Source organism: Xiphias gladius, chromosome 10, assembly GCF_016859285.1.
Source record: "Xiphias gladius isolate SHS-SW01 ecotype Sanya breed wild chromosome 10, ASM1685928v1, whole genome shotgun sequence".
Taxonomy (NCBI): Eukaryota; Metazoa; Chordata; class Actinopteri; order Istiophoriformes; family Xiphiidae; genus Xiphias; species Xiphias gladius.
The window spans coordinates 20,270,752-20,282,692 of NC_053409.1; the positions used below are offsets into that span (position 1 = coordinate 20,270,752).

The 11,941-nt window shown below is 39.1% G+C and overlaps 1 protein-coding gene and 1 long non-coding RNA gene across 2 annotated transcripts; one reads left to right on the top strand and one right to left on the bottom strand.

Moving 5' to 3' along the window:
* The first annotated feature begins 453 nt into the window (after positions 1-453).
* Positions 454-8,060, top strand: LOC120794934 (MAP3K12 binding inhibitory protein 1). Its single transcript, XM_040136334.1, has 9 exons — positions 454-620; positions 1,773-1,886; positions 2,118-2,327; positions 2,914-3,010; positions 3,368-3,433; positions 3,926-4,084; positions 4,570-4,667; positions 7,558-7,596; positions 7,692-8,060. Exons 1-9 carry the CDS (start codon positions 501-503, stop codon positions 7,797-7,799), a joined length of 1,011 nt encoding a protein of 336 aa, XP_039992268.1. The 5' UTR covers positions 454-500; the 3' UTR covers positions 7,800-8,060.
* LOC120794935 lies at positions 4,544-5,260 on the bottom strand. Its single transcript, XR_005708183.1, has 2 exons — positions 5,087-5,260; positions 4,544-4,681 (listed from the first exon to the last, which is right to left on the bottom strand). It is a non-coding gene; the product is annotated as an uncharacterized LOC120794935 (long non-coding RNA).
* Positions 8,061-11,941: the final 3,881 nt, after the last annotated feature.

Here is an 11,941-nt window from a genome sequence, read left to right on the forward strand (position 1 = left end):
TGTCACATATCACAGTAAACTGAATATCTTTGGGTTTTGAACTTTTGGTTGGACAAATCAAGACATTTGAAGACGTTGCTTTTGCTTGTGCGAAGTTGCGAAGGACTGTGTTTCACCATTTTTTATTTTTTTTTTATGTTTCGTAGACATAACGATGAGTTGATCATGAAAATAATGCAGTATTGAGTTTTTATACAGTTTTCCTGCATTATGAGTACTTTTACTTTTAGTACAGTCTTCCTGAGTATACATAGGGGTCTACATACTTTGACTTAAGTAATATTATAAATGCAGTGGCCCATTTATACTTGTAACAGAGTACTTTTACAGTTAGGTGTTAGTACTTTTGCTTAAGTAAAGGATCTGAGCTTCCACCACAGCTTTATTCTATTCTATTCTAAAAGACCAGGATGTGTGTTTGCGCCTGCGCGATTGGGGGGGGGGGGCACGCACCGCCGCCTCATCCTCACCAATCAGCGGGCAGCATTCTTTGAACAGCAATGTCGGGCACAATGAAGCCGAGAGGAAATCACACTCCTCCTAATGAATCCAGCGAAATGTCCAGCAACACGGACTGCGTGCGTGTGTTGCTGAAGCTGCTAGCAGACTTCGGGAAAGAGGTTGGTCGCCGCTGCCTGAGCCACGTAGGCCCGAGGCGACGGTTCTTTTAGCCCGTGTGGTTAGCTAGCTGGATGCTAATGTTTTTAGCAACCCCCGTGTACTAGCACAGTTGGACGCTAACCCGACTCCTCCGCTCATCCATTGTTACTCAGCGCACGGGCGGGAGTTGTTTTGTTTTTTTTGACAGTCAAGTTGCAGAAAAGCAAGTGTGCTCGAGTTCCTGCTAGCGTTAAGCGATTTTGTTTCATCTCTGCGAGGCTTGCGGGTATGCATACGTTCAGACGTGGCTTCACCAGCAACCTCGCTTGGTCAGTTTAAGCAAAATATCTTCACTTCACTTGAACTTTAAGTCATTTTCACCCCCACAGCAGCTCTTAGTGTTTTAACCCGTAGCTAACATTAGAACTACGTTATTCATTTTCACATTGCAGGACCCTTTGCTCATGTTGTTCCGCACATGCGTGATTTCTTTATGGCTGCCTTTTTGTCGTGTACAGCAGGAATAAAGTACACATGTATGAAAAAAAACACCACCAGTGTCAGCAGTGTTTACGCTGCCTTTTTACACTGGTAAAACGTATAACTCTCCTACCTATCTTCATCGTGTACATAAACTACATCTACTGCATACATACAGTACGTAACGGAAACTACAGTATATCTGTAGTATCAGTAGTATTATTGTGGCGGTATTGCGCCGCTGTTTTACACAGGAGGCCTCCAAGTAAAGATTATTTCGTGATATATCATTTTGTTTATACAAGTCAGAAAATAGTTTGGAAAAAATGTTCACCACATGTTCCCAGGGCCCTTTTAAGATGTCTTCAAATCGCTCGTTCTGTCTGACCCACAAACCAAAGATACAAAATTTACAATATTAAAAATAACACACCCAAGCAGAAAATAATTACTATTTAATACAACATTTCAAAAAGGCTGGTACCAGCAAATGATTCCCACTTTTAAATGAGTAAATGATTAATCTAATATCAAAATAGTTGCTCATTAATTTTCAGGTAATGAACTAAGTGACTTACAACTACTTGACAAGTATGTACATGATCCTGAGACCATGTTATTCCATGTCAGAAACTAAATCTGCTGTATACTTATGTGTGTCACTTAACTTTCTCTGTGTTTTTGCAATGAAGCTCAAATTAGGCGATTCTGCATTGAGAATAGAAGTCAACACTGATGCTGTGAAGCCTCCATCCTCAGCTGCTAATGTTTACAGCTCTTTGCAGGAATATATCACTAAATTACAGGTAAAGTGGCCACACACAGCAGCTTATTTCCAATTTATACATTTCAATATTGGTTAAATGGCATGATTTTATAGTTTTGAGTAAAAAATTCAGTTTGAATTGAAGATACTTGAGGTGCCACAAGGCTAATATTTTTCACACCTTTTTCCTGGTTGTTAATGAGACTCAGTCATTTATAAAATATATTATTGTTGTTTGACACCACCCAACATGAGTTTTGTATGTATTTAGGCTGTTTCAGAAAGCTTAAAGACACTGGTGGATGCCGATAGTGATCGATCATCTGCAAGGGACAACACATCAGATGAGGCAGTCACCACATCTTCACTCAAAGAGCAGACGACTGCAATGTCTGAGCACCACCCTCCCAGCTCAGAGGCTACAGAAAGCACGGCGGCTGCTGATGACGTCATGGTTCAGATCAGAGCCGGGAAGTCAGAGGTTGGTCTCAGATCAGTCTGCAGATCTGTCAGATGTTCTGGCAGTGACATTTTTAGAGTCCTCCTTACTCTCTGTCAAGCAAATGAATAATCATAAGTAATTGCTCCCAAGGATGTGCACATGACGTGCCACAGTGAAGCAAATGCTTGATGGAGACCTGATAAGCCGAGTTCGGCAGAGAATAAGGGGTCCTTTAGTGCTGTGGTTGGGTAGAACAGACCACATTGCTGGAGGGCTTTGAGAGAGGGCCAGGTCCTTGATGGATTATGAAGTGGATGCTCATTACTCTGAGATTGCATGTGGATGAATGACAAGAGGCCCCATTCTGTTGTGCATTTATTTTGGTAGCCAAGCAAACAGTATTCATATTCCATCATGTGATGATGGGAAGCAATTCAACTTTTTTGGCTACCTGGAATCATTTCCTACTAGATTTCTCACTCCACATAATGGAAATTGCTGCATGCTGTTTGCAGATTGTTAACATTAAGTAAGCAAAAAACCTCATTGCATTCTTGACACCAATCAATTGCTCATCAATCAATCGTATCTTATTATTTGTGTTGTCTGTCCCTTGTAACCATAGATTGAGCGAAGAATATCTGCATTTATGGAACGCAAGCAGATGGAGATCAATGAAAACAATGTGCGCGAGTTTTGCAACGTGATCGACTGCAATCAGGGTGAGAATGGGAGAAAGGTTGGGGGCAGGGTGGAGAGGGAGCCTGCACACAGATTGCCAATGTTTGGGAGAGAGCTGATTTCCACAGGCGAGAGGTCAGGCTGAACTGCTCCAAGAGTGGGGCTGAAGTAGGTAACACACTCAGCCTCAAAACACAACCAGCTTAGTTGAGAAAAACATCAGACAGAGGGCCTTTTTTTAAACTCAAACCTGTGTGAGACACCAGATATAGAAATCAGGACACACTAATGGTAATAGCATTTGGCTGGGATATATACATTATATCTTCTAATCTTTTTTATTTACATTTTTACATGACGTTCTAATTACATTTTAAATGTAATTTTCTCCCCTGTAGAAAACAGCTGTGCCCGAACAGATGCAGTATTCACTCCTTATCCAGGTTTTAAAAGTCATGTGAAAGGTAAGAAAATAAGCATTTTGCTGCAAATGTCAATGTGACATTTCATAACACCTTTATTTTGAGAACTCCAACCATCATTTTTGATTTTATACGCTATTATGTAGAAAACAAGTCTTAGGTCCACAAACCTCTTTAAATTCTTGTTAAAAAATAGCTTAACAGGAAAGGTTTAATATAATTTTTGGTTCAATTACTGTAATGAAATTCAAATGTCGTGCTACAGTATATTACATGTATTTTGACAAAAAATCTGGTTTTTGGTCAACTTGCTGCCAGAAATTATATAAAAGAAGTGCTGAACAATTTAAAGCACTAATTACCACTATAAATTAATCAGTACAAACTAACAAATGTCAGAGGTTTTGTAGGACCCCTCTGTGCATCAGCATGCATTGTACATGTCCTTAAGACTCTGTTAGACTTGTTGTCAACTAGTCTGGTTAAGATTGGGTAACAGGTTCTGTTCATGTGTTATGTTCCTTGACTGGCTAGTTACACGGGTGGTAAACACATATGGGCCCCAGACTCGTGGTGGGGGAGGCCCTGGAGAGGCCGGGCAGCAGAAGAGGGGGCCAATGGAGAGACACTGTGGAAACGCAGCCATAGAAGAACGACTACACAACATCGAGACTCACCTGAAACTCCCAACAGGTCAGAGAGGGGCAAAGACACAATTGTTTGAATAATACTAAAATCAGTTTGTCTCACTTGGTCTGTAACGTTTAAGTGCAGCACAGTTAATTTCCAGATAACAAGAATATTTGCTTTTGTGAGAAAAAAGCCCAAATTTTAAATGATATCAATTTACCACAACAAGGTAGAGTAAATGTAATACATTGACAGGTACATATGAAGCATTACGAAGTATAACTAATCTGAGATAGTTCATTTTGGGTAAATAAGATAAGAAGTTTAGTTGTTTAGTTAGTCAGTTAGTTAGTTAGTTTTTACTTGATATAAAAAACAAAGTGACATGACCAATTTTTAACTAATCCATGATTTATTATGAACATGCTTCTTTTTTTTTTTTTTACATTCATTCACATGCGTTACTGAGATCCTGCCCTTACGTTTGCTGAATTTGTTATGTAAAATAATCAGCATTCAGGATGTTCAACAAGTGTTTTATTCGTCAGCGGGCCCTGTCCCATTGAGCGTCTACCAGAGACTGAAGAAGCTGGAGGATCGTATCCTGGAGTTGGAAGGACTCTCACCCGAGTACTTTCAGTCCACGGTGAGTTCTCTGGCCTTGAAATAGACAAATGAAAAGCACTTAATACTTATTACTCAGCATTACCACACAGGTCGTGCAAGTTTGGAAAAGTAATGGCTGTAATTTTGACATTTTGTGAAGCTTCTGAAGGTATGATAAACAAGACAGGTACATTTTATTCTTTAACCAACACACAGAGAGGTTTTATTTTACATAGTTTGAACAGATTTAAGCTAAATTTAAGAGCCATAGATGTATTTTTTATTCACTACAGACTTGTCAGCTCTGGAACGGTTACACTTTTTACATCTCGGGTATCTATTACACTCAATAGTTCAGAAACAAAATGTAGTTATTAAGTGATTTATGATGACATTGACATAGACATAGATGATTCCCTTCACCATAGCAAGTATCACAGAATCAACTGCACGTCATACCATTATTATCATGAGCAACATACAGTATCATCATGCTCTATATGGTCTTGCCAGTTATAGCTTCTACTGTACTTCAGTCCCTGCCATTGCCAGCCTCTCTTGGCTTGTTGAGGTGTAGAAAACCATGTGCCTGCTTTGATATAAGTAGTCAACAGGTGCTGCGCGTCACCTGACAAAGAGGACTTTCACCAAAAGAAACTCCTCCCTGAACACACTTGGGCACACCTCCCCGTTCATTCAGATGTACTCAAAGTAGCAGTCTCTCTCTTGCCTCACATTAGCGTGAAGCTTGCAGGTGTGTTTGACTTTTAGCACTTTTTTTTAGATACGCTGCTCCGATTGGGCAGTTATTTTCTTCCATTGCCAAAATACTGGTGCACAAAGAAAGCAAGCGCTGTGTTTCAAAGTATTGTTTTTTTTTTTTTTTTTTAAATTCCCAGTCCCAGTAATTTGTTCAAGTTCCAGCATATCATAGAGAATTGGGGAACAGATGATCGTAATAGTCATCTTCTCCTCCATTTTGTATTGCAGTACTTTTACGTAGTTGAGATGGAATAGTAAACAACCTTGCTTCCTTTTCCCGAAACTCGTTTAACTTTTCTCGACCTAGCCTGGTGGCACCACTCAGCAACTTTTGAGTCTTGAGTCACGGTGGCAGGTGCTGGTTGGAGGTTTAATTCAAAACAAGGGGAAGTTTTGCATGTGTGAACCGAAGAAAGCCCGGCTACAGTGGATACATCCCTGCTTGGATATGAACCTGCAAATATGCAACAAAGGACTATTATGTAAATAGCCCACCATTCTTTCAGCCGCAATATTGGGGCATAGTCGACAGTGAATGACAATGAGAAATGAAGTAGTAATGTAATGTAAAATGATATATAAAGGAAAAATATTGAATATAAAAATGGAAAATCGGTGGAAGCATTGTGTAATCTGGTGCAGTTCATCTTTTTCATCCCTCTCTGGATTGTGTAGGTACTAATCACATATTTTGGATACATGGATTTTTTTTTTTTAGATCAGAAAGGCATTAAGGAAAAAGAATTTTCACTCCGTTTGACAGTTTTCAGACAGTGAGTCGCACTGTATTGATGAGAAGTTCTTATAGAGCTTTTTTACTTAGTCCATTTCACACGCTATCTGTCAGTTACTGCATTTAATGTGTATGATGCCTAAATTGGCATGTAGAATATTGGTGGGCTGTAGGAAAAATCATTTCAAAGTGGAAATCTACTTACTGAGAGGAGTTTGTGGGTGATGCTAATGGAGTTTCCCCTGATACGTCCGGATACTTCAACACGCTTCCCTCCTTGAGTTACACTTAAGTTGATTTGAATCAAAAATGCAATGCGTTTGGTTACATTTACTTTAACATTTAGGTCACAGCAGAAAGCTCACTCGAGAAATGGCGACTTTTCACTACACCATGCTTTTTAGAGAAGCACAGACTCAAAGGATGGCAGTAATTTATTGGACTTCATGTTCAACCCGACAGATTTCAGCAGAGTCACACAGACTCTAATTTCCCATCCTGAAGGAGTCTGTCCAGCATGTATTTAGTTATCTGAGTAAGTGTGCTTGAGATACTCCGTGTCTCTTCACATTGGTATTTGTCAGCACAGCATGCTACTTCTGTGAGTATGCTGCTTTCCATCTGCTTTTGACTCGATGCATGTTTGTGTGAGCTGAGTAAAAGATGTTGAGTGTTTTTGAATAAACTGACGGGGTCTTTTACATTCAAATACCACTCTTTTCTTTTTCTTTTTTTTCTTTTGCAATATCTGAAAATACTGTAGTTTGATGTTTGCTGAAGAACTGTACACAGTTGGCCAACGATTTCAGGAACAACGTTTTAACACTGAACAGAAAAGCATGCTACTTAACAAATGCTGCAGCAACTTAAACAGAAAGAAGTTCCACATGGTTTCAGAGTTGAAGTTGTGGAGTAAAAACATTTTTCTCTGAACTTTCTGCGTGCCATGTAATCGGACCTGCTCTGTTCAACTCTGACCAAGGACATTGTTGGATGTTAAACCCCTTCTCTTTTCTCTCTCCCTATGTCTTCTGTCTCTAATTATTGTCGAAATATCCAATAAAGGAAAAATACTTCATTACTTCATACTACATTAAGAAATAACCTTAAAATTAAGTGAATTTATACTGTGTTCCTCTCATAATCTTTAGCAAGTTACTGCTATTCTTATAAAAGTTCACTTTTTTGTATTTCATTTCATGGCTGTTAGGAACTCCAAGCTTAAGTTTTGATATTACAAAATGTCTTTCCATTAAATTGTGTCTTTGTCTCCGAGTAAATTCTTTTTCTGTCCTTGAGACAAAGTAAGAAAGGAAATAGACAAGTACCTCGGTATGTTTCTCAAAGCCCGGGCTGGTTTAGAAATTGTACTAATTAAAAAGGCCTAATGTGTACTTGTGTGCCTTTTTTTTTTTTTTTTTTTTTTTTTCCATAGAGTCACCTGCACAAGCGACCAAAGACATCCCCTGCTCAGGTTAGAAGCTTTTTTGTTTGCTTTCACTGCACATTGTGATTGGAGGTTAACCTGTTTTGATCGTTTGATCAGTTTTTTCCTGCTTTGTCCTTCAGGTCTGCAGCCTGACAGAGCTAGACGAGAAGATCAGTGCAGTGAAAGCAGCGCTACTGAAGAGGGTGAATGAATTTGGGCCTGGATATGGAACAGAGTTTCCACTGTAACAAACAAACCAGTGCTCCAAACACAATACATTTGTTAATGCATTCAGCATGTTTCCTCTATTTCTTTTTCTATTCCTCAGCGACTCATTAAGACTGTTCTAAACATCGATGAGATTAAAATCACAAATTAAAAAACTCATGGCCACATATGAGCTTCGTTTTGTGGCCATGATACATCTTTGAATATCAAAGTAATTATTCCTCTAAATAGTTTTGTAGTTAAGTGAAACATAATTGCTCTGTAAATAAAAGATATTTTTCCCTCCATTAAAAAATTGACTCGTAATTTAATCATGGCTTTAATATATAAACTGTTAAATGTAATGTGTAATGTGATTGCAATCAGTATTTCCTTTATTAGTAGAAACCCACGATTTTCATTATTGATCATTGCTCATTGGGCCTATGAAATATCAGCAAATAGTGGAAAGTTCCGAAAGCCCAAGGGAAGTCTTCAAATGTCTTGTTTAGTCTGACCAACAGTTCAAAACACAAATATCTTGAGTTTAATATCATATCATCATAATTGTTACATTTGAATAGTGGTAATTTTTTAAACTCTAACGTGAACGGTTATCAAGTGTCGCTGATTAATGTTCCTGACAACCTACGAATTGTGTGTGTTCTAATATAACAATCTGAACTACACCTTTAAAAGAAAAGGACATTTAAAATTCATCATAATATTTTCATTTTCAATGTCTTATGCTGGAAAGGGGTGTGTGTGCTGTCGTGTCCGTGTGCGTGTAACTGAAATGAATCTGAAAGAGAACACCTGATTTATCTGCCTGACTGCTGTGTGATGATGATTAACCCTAATGGTTGTCATTATAACAAATGACCTGATTAGGGCAACTCTGTTTGGAAAACATATGGGAGACCCAACAAACCAGCATTAAATGGGACGCCGCTTCGTTTGAAACTGACATGACTATAAAACGCTTTAGCTTGGAGTTTTAACTGAAAAAGCAGCTAAAGCAGTAATAAGAACTTTTTTTTTTTTCTCTGTTATGAGTAAACAAAGGATGACTATTGCATTATCTTAAAACTGCAGTGAAGGATTCCTTGACAGAGGTTTTATGCCTCCACGCTGGCGACAGACGTGGCTGGAGGCTTTATGTTTTCAGGTTGTCCGTCTGTCTGTGCCATTCTCGTGATGCCTTCACTTGGACCCAAGAATAAACTGATTAGATTTTGGAGGTCAAAGGTTAAGGTCACTGTGACCTCACAAAACACGTTTTTGGCCATAACTCAAGACTTCATGCACTATTTATGACAAAATTTCACACAAATGTGTAGTATCAAAAGTAAAAGAACTTGATCTGCAGAACAATGGGCCCCTGTGAGTGAATACAATATTTGATTGTTTTAATATTGTAGCTGCTCAGGGTGGAGCTAGTTTTAACTACTTTATGCCCCTCCAAAAAGGTCACATGATAAATCTGGGGCGCCCTGAGATAATTAATTGGGTAGAAAAGAGGAAAAAACAAAGTTCTGCTACACAAATTTGTGTTTATATTTTTTGGACTTTCCTCCAGTCTTTCCTATGTTTGTGAAACACTGGATAATCATACCTCTTTGGACCCCGAACGGTGATTTAAATCAAACCATTAGACACATTTAGAAGGGAACTGTCTCTTTGGTCGAACTGCTAACAACTCAAAGACATCTGAAAGAGGCGAAGAGGCCCCAAATAGACACTGCTTTTTTTTTTTTTTTGTCACGAGACAAAAACGTTAGAAACCACTGATTTAATTTATAATAAAGCATTTCATTTTGTAAGCTAATCATTTTTTACATGTCAGATCTTGCCCACAGAACTTAAAATGGATCTGGACTGGTATCGTTTTAAAGTAAAGTAAGTACTCAGAATAGCTGTCAAGTATATTTAGGGGAGTAAAAAGTACAGTATTTCCCTATGAAATCTAGAGGAGTACAAGTAGTAGCATAAAAAAGGAATACTCGAGTGAAGTACAAGTACTTCAAAACTGTACTTAAGTACAGTACTTGAGTAAATGTATTCATTTACCATGACTGTTGGAGCCATGTTTAAAAGAGGAGAGTTAAAACTTCTTCACTGACATATCCACCTCTTTTTAAAACATGAAACTCTTATAAACTGATTAACTGCAAATAAAGAAGGTTCTTGGATGCAGGTACCTTGACCAGTTCATGGCTGACTAAATTAAAGCACAGACTATATGTTTGAGCCACTGGATGGAAGTTGAAGGTACTTCTTCATCTCATAGAATAAAAGAAAATAATATATGGCATTTTTAAATTACTTCTGCAACAGGTGTGACAAACAGAAACTTTCTCACGTCTCTGGAAATTACTGTAACTCCCCTTCCTTTTATTTGTAGCTGCTCTTTGTGCGTCATGTCAAGGTTTATTTCAGAGTTGATTGATGGAGTGACCTGAATACAATAGAGGACGTTGCATTGTGTTTTTTTTTGGAAGATATTTCATTCTTAACACGGAAATGGAGATTTTTTTTTTTTTCACCCCCTCTTTCAGGTGTACCCCGCTTGTTCAGCTCTGTCCGTCTCTTGCTCACAGACTGGAACCTTCTGGGCAACGAGGGGGCCACAATGTGCTGGGAAGGGGAGCACTTGAGCTGTGGCGATGTGGATGTGGGTGGGGAGGCGGGGTTTTCTCATTGTTCCCCGGGAGCTTTTGTCTCAGACACAGTCCCCTTATGAGGGTTAATGAGGACAAATTGGTCTGAGTGTAACAAATGGATTATGGAGTTGAACAAAAGGTTGTATTCTGTGGGCTGTGTTTGCTGGGATCCACCCATCATCTGCCCATTGAGCCGAGCACGCTGACTAGCGTCTGCGTGAAGTGGCTCACTAAATATCTCATTATCTTTATCCTGTCTGCTTTATTACACGAGTATATTATTTGTGCAGCTTCCTACAGTGAATTTAGCTGCAACGTAAAGTTTATATCACGGTAATGCAGTTTGTAATCACTGTAATTACCTGGCTTCCTTCCTACAACTTATGTCAAGAATATAAGGTCAATATGTCAACATTAGTGTCAGTGGTTAGTGCTCTAAGGTTGGGTGGGCATAGTGTAGCCTTTCAAATTAACAAAGAACCACTTCCTCATTGACTCTATGTAATTCCCGCCTGTCAATCAGTCCTCCCTCTGCCTGATTCCTTGTAATGTCCTTGGGAACCTCAGTAAAAAGACACAGAGGTGTTCCTTGTCTTCTGTGGGTCCAGTTGTATTTTTTGGTGGGGTCGAAGGAGAGGATTCATATCCATTCATATCTCAAACTCTTAATGGGCTCCAGGCCCTCCAAAAAGAAAGCTCTTTCCTGTGACTAGTCAGCTCCAGTCTTTATTCATCTGTGGCTCCGTGTCAAAAAAGACTGTTGCTCGTTTGTGCCCTGAACAATGAGGAACAAGGCTGAATCTCTAGCTGGGAACAAAAGACAGAAAACAGGCTTTTCACTCTGCAGAACATTAGATTCTGACACATTTTGCCATGGCAGTTTTTTCCCCATCCTGAGTGCTGTGGCTCTGGTCTTTTAAAGAGACCACCTGTTGGCAACAAGCCTGTTCTTCATTACAGACAGGCCTATTATCACAGGATGAGGAGCGCCACAGGCTAACTTTTTTAAGTTAACCCTGCTGCAGTTTCCAAAGCTGGCCGATTGGGAAACAGATTACGTGACTCAAATGTAGGCAGCTTGAAAGTTCTATAAGTACAGATTTGGAGCCGAGTTCGTATGCATTGTCAGGAGAAAACCCAAATGTACTTACTGTAAAGTTGTTGATGGTGGCTCAGGTTTTTCATTCGATTCTTTCTGTCCTCTGGAGGGTTTTTGTTCTTCTTTTGCAAGCAGATTTGAGCAATTTTCAGCACCCAGAACATTAGCATAACTGCAGCATGATAATGATTTTCACGACTACGTGTAAAATAAAAGTACTGTAGGTGGCAATGAGGCAATCAAGTGCATACTGTGGCTTTGAATTGGACATGATAAACAGGCTGACAGGAGCCAGGAGTGGTGGCTTTTTTTCTTTTTGGTCCGATGGTGTGGAGATTTTAAAAGTTATTTTAAATCATTTATGGTTTTCGAAGCTCTAAAAAACCCACAGACACACCGCTGAGTTTTAAGAAGCTCAATT